Source organism: Mus caroli, chromosome 6, assembly GCF_900094665.2.
Source record: "Mus caroli chromosome 6, CAROLI_EIJ_v1.1, whole genome shotgun sequence".
NCBI classification, from domain to species: domain Eukaryota; kingdom Metazoa; phylum Chordata; class Mammalia; order Rodentia; family Muridae; genus Mus; species Mus caroli.
The window spans coordinates 86,647,284-86,650,554 of record NC_034575.1 but is presented as its reverse complement, the minus strand read 5'-3'; the positions used below and the strand labels follow the sequence as shown (position 1 = coordinate 86,650,554).

Below are 3,271 nucleotides of genomic sequence, written 5' to 3'. Positions count from 1 at the left end.
TTCTTGTCCTGACTTTCCCTCAGTGATGGACTATAAACTGTAAGATGAAATAAACCTTTTCTTTCTCAAGTTACTTTTGGTCATGGTGTTTGTCACAGAAACAGAAACCTAACTAAGGTACAAGGGGCACCACAGGCAGCGTGCCTCCACCACAGTGGGTCAGGTGCCTTCAGAAGAACCAAGTGTAAGGAGAGGCTAATGAGGCCGTTCTAACTTGCTGTTTGGGGGGTTGCCTCTGGGAGAGGCCAATATTCTGACCTGGACGACAGGAAGAATATACCTATTCACTAATGGACAAGNGCACACAGCCCAGCCAGGGCTGCCCAGTTGACAGGCAATGTCGAGTCTGAACTCAGTCCACATAGCCTTGTGACATCAGAGGCTGCCTGTCTCAGAGAAGCTCACTAGATCCTGGACTACAGTACCGAAGAGACAAATGTATACCCAGCCTTCCTTCTTGCCTGAGCCTACCTTGCCCTCATCTGTTTCTGCCTTGGGTACCATGACTTTAGTTCACAGTGAAAAGGGCCTAAATGAACTGAGCCCATAGAGGGCCTGGCAGGAGGAGGCACAGTGTAAGAGGGGCATGAAGGTCTCTGTCAAAGACTGAGATAGGACAAGTTAAGCAGCAGGGGCAGGACNAATGAGGGACTTTTCAGGCAGGAATGAATCATCAGGTCCCAGGGAGATTAAGTGAGGTCACTGGAAGAAAGCAAAGGTGGGGTGTGCCCCTCTGGGGAGCATCAGTGACCCAGAGAAACATGTGGGTAGGAAGAGGCCACTAGCAAACGTGGGGCATGACTAACACTGAGTACACTCAGCCCCCTAAGAATTTGGCTTAGAAAGCAGGCAGCGGGGAAGCTGCAGGAACCACAGACCTAAAGGCATCTCTGGGTAGGTATGGTGGCTCCCTGGGATGCTCTTTACTGTGCCACAGATACCGTCTGCTGGACAGATGGGTGGCCACATAGACAACTGTCCTCCAAAGTCAGTCTAGAGTACAGGGACCAGGCTCAGAGGCCTCCCTCTTCCTACCCAGAAAGGCGGGGGCCCCAGATCCACAGGGGAGNGGGGAAGGAGAGACATTGAGGTGATGCTCCAAGACTCACTCACCTGAACCACGGCGAGGTTGCTGCTGATGATTTTGTACCTCTCCTGGCGGTCATCGATTTGCCCAGTGTTGGCCTAGCACACAGAGACAAGGGCAGCGGCGTCAGGCTGGTGGATCTGGAGACGCCAGTCCTTCTGGACATAGCCAGCCCCTCTCTCAGGAAACAAATCAGAACAGATTACGCTACTAAGCTTTCTAGATGGTGACCTACTTCCCCCCTTTAACATGTATTTCCTTTTTATCTCTCTCTCTCTCTCTCTCTCTCTCTGTGTGTGTGTGTGTGCACGTGTGAGTATAAATGCCTGAGGAGTCCTCACAAGACAAGGTCAGATTCCCTGAAGCTGGTTACTGGAAGTTGTGAGCTGCCTAGTGTGGGTGCCTGGAACNAAATCCGGGTTTTCTGCAAAAGCAGTGTGCTCTCCTAACTGGTGAGTCAGCTCTCCAACCGTTTATGAATTGACCTAGACACCACCCCCCGACCCCGCTGCCACCCCCAAATAATTAAAATTATATTAATTTTCTGTGCATGGCTGTTTCACCTGGGCTGTGTCTGGGCACTGTGAATATGTAGTGCCTGTGAAGGCCAGAAGAGGGCGTCAGGTTCCCTGGGACTTGAGTTACAGGTGCATGCGAGTTTCTCTGTGGATGCCAGGAACCAAACCCAAGCCTTCTGGGGTTCTCTGGGAGAGCACCAGGCCGTCTCTTCTGTTCCCGGCCTGGCCTCTTTTATGGAGAAACAGCACTATACAGCTATAGTTGGAGACGCTGNCATTCCACAGTGAGCCATGCACATAGCAGGTGTCCATCTCTGGCCCTTCTTCATCAGCTTTGGGACTCTTTTGCCCAGGCCCTTGAACACAATATACCTTGGACACACTACTGTCCTTTTCATGTGCAGGATGCCAATGGCCATTGGAGAAAGAGAATGNCCTCTGTATTAACAGGAGGGTAATACCACAACCCCTGGGGGATGCCTGGAGGAGGGGGGGCAGAGCTGACCAAGGTAGGACCTGTGTTGGCTACAGAGCCAAGTGCAGACAGCCACAATGACAGGAGGGATATAAGAACAGAGGCTGTTAATGGACAACTGAGAGCCCCTCCTTGTTCCTGCCTCAGAATCCTCCTTTGAAGCCGTACTACCCACTGAAGCATTCATGTGTATGTGCCAGGGAGTGGGGAGTATGGCCTAGGGTCCAGACAGCAGCATGCAGACCCTGGGGAATAGGGACACAGAAAGTTGGAAGAAAGTGCATAGGGGCACTGCGCTGGTCCCTCAGCAGCTCAGGGTGGCAATGGAAAAACAGTACAAAACTTGAGAGGAGACAGGAACAGCCTGTGAGACACCAAAGCCCAACCACGCCCATGTGGGCGGAGACTCTAGTCCCCAAGCAAACCACCCAGAGGGGCTAACACTGAGGGGAACATTCTGTCCCCAAATTGCAAGTGACCTGAGCCATACAACTGCCACTTACAGACGTGGAGAGCCGAGACGCCAGTGTCATTTCCAGGTTTCCCTTCAGACCGACGAGGGGTGGCACCAACGTCATCAGGTCTTTAACATCTTTGAACACTGGCCAGTGCTGGAAGAGAAGGCAGAAGGAGATGAGGCCAAAGACAGCTCTGCAGATGTCTGCGGAGAACCTTCAGTCAGTGACCTTGCATGCCCTGTGAATCAGCCTGGAAGACCGAGCAGTGTCCTAAATGCCTTATTTATNTTGAGACAGGGTCTCTATACATTGCTCAGGGTACCCTGGAACTCACTCTGTAGACTAGGCTAGCTTTGAACTCACAGAGATCTGCCTGTCCTCTGCCTCCTGAGTGCTGGGATTAAAGGCGTGTGCTGCCCATGACTGGCCTAAATCATTTAAAGTGAAAAACTTAAAGTGTTTTAAGTAAACAGGACACTTTAAATATCATTAACCGAATCAGCAGCTGAGGCCTCCAGTGGGCCCCCTCCTGCCTCCTCAGAGGCCAGGAAAAAGGCAGGGCTAGACTGGAGGCCAGTGGTCTGGCCCAGCGCCGCCTGAAAATGTGCCAGTGTGCAGCAACAGCTTTGTAGACATTGGATCGAGTCACCAATTCAGTTATTTCTCCTAATTTGGGAGGCCTGGAGAAACTCTGCTAAACTAACTGGTAGGGGCACTTTGACAAGGGTATCTC

The 3,271-nt window shown here is 51.7% G+C and overlaps 1 protein-coding gene across 1 annotated transcript in view; it reads right to left on the bottom strand.

The window, feature by feature from the left end:
• Positions 1-3,271, bottom strand: part of Slc41a3 (solute carrier family 41 member 3) — a 40,575-nt gene that overhangs the window by 17,905 nt on the left and 19,399 nt on the right. The window contains exons 3-4 of the mRNA XM_029478232.1: positions 2,584-2,691; positions 1,114-1,185 (exon numbers count right to left, since the gene is read on the bottom strand). Coding sequence (XP_029334092.1) covers positions 1,114-1,185; positions 2,584-2,691 — 180 coding nt within the window. The remainder of the gene's footprint in view (positions 1-1,113; positions 1,186-2,583; positions 2,692-3,271) is intronic.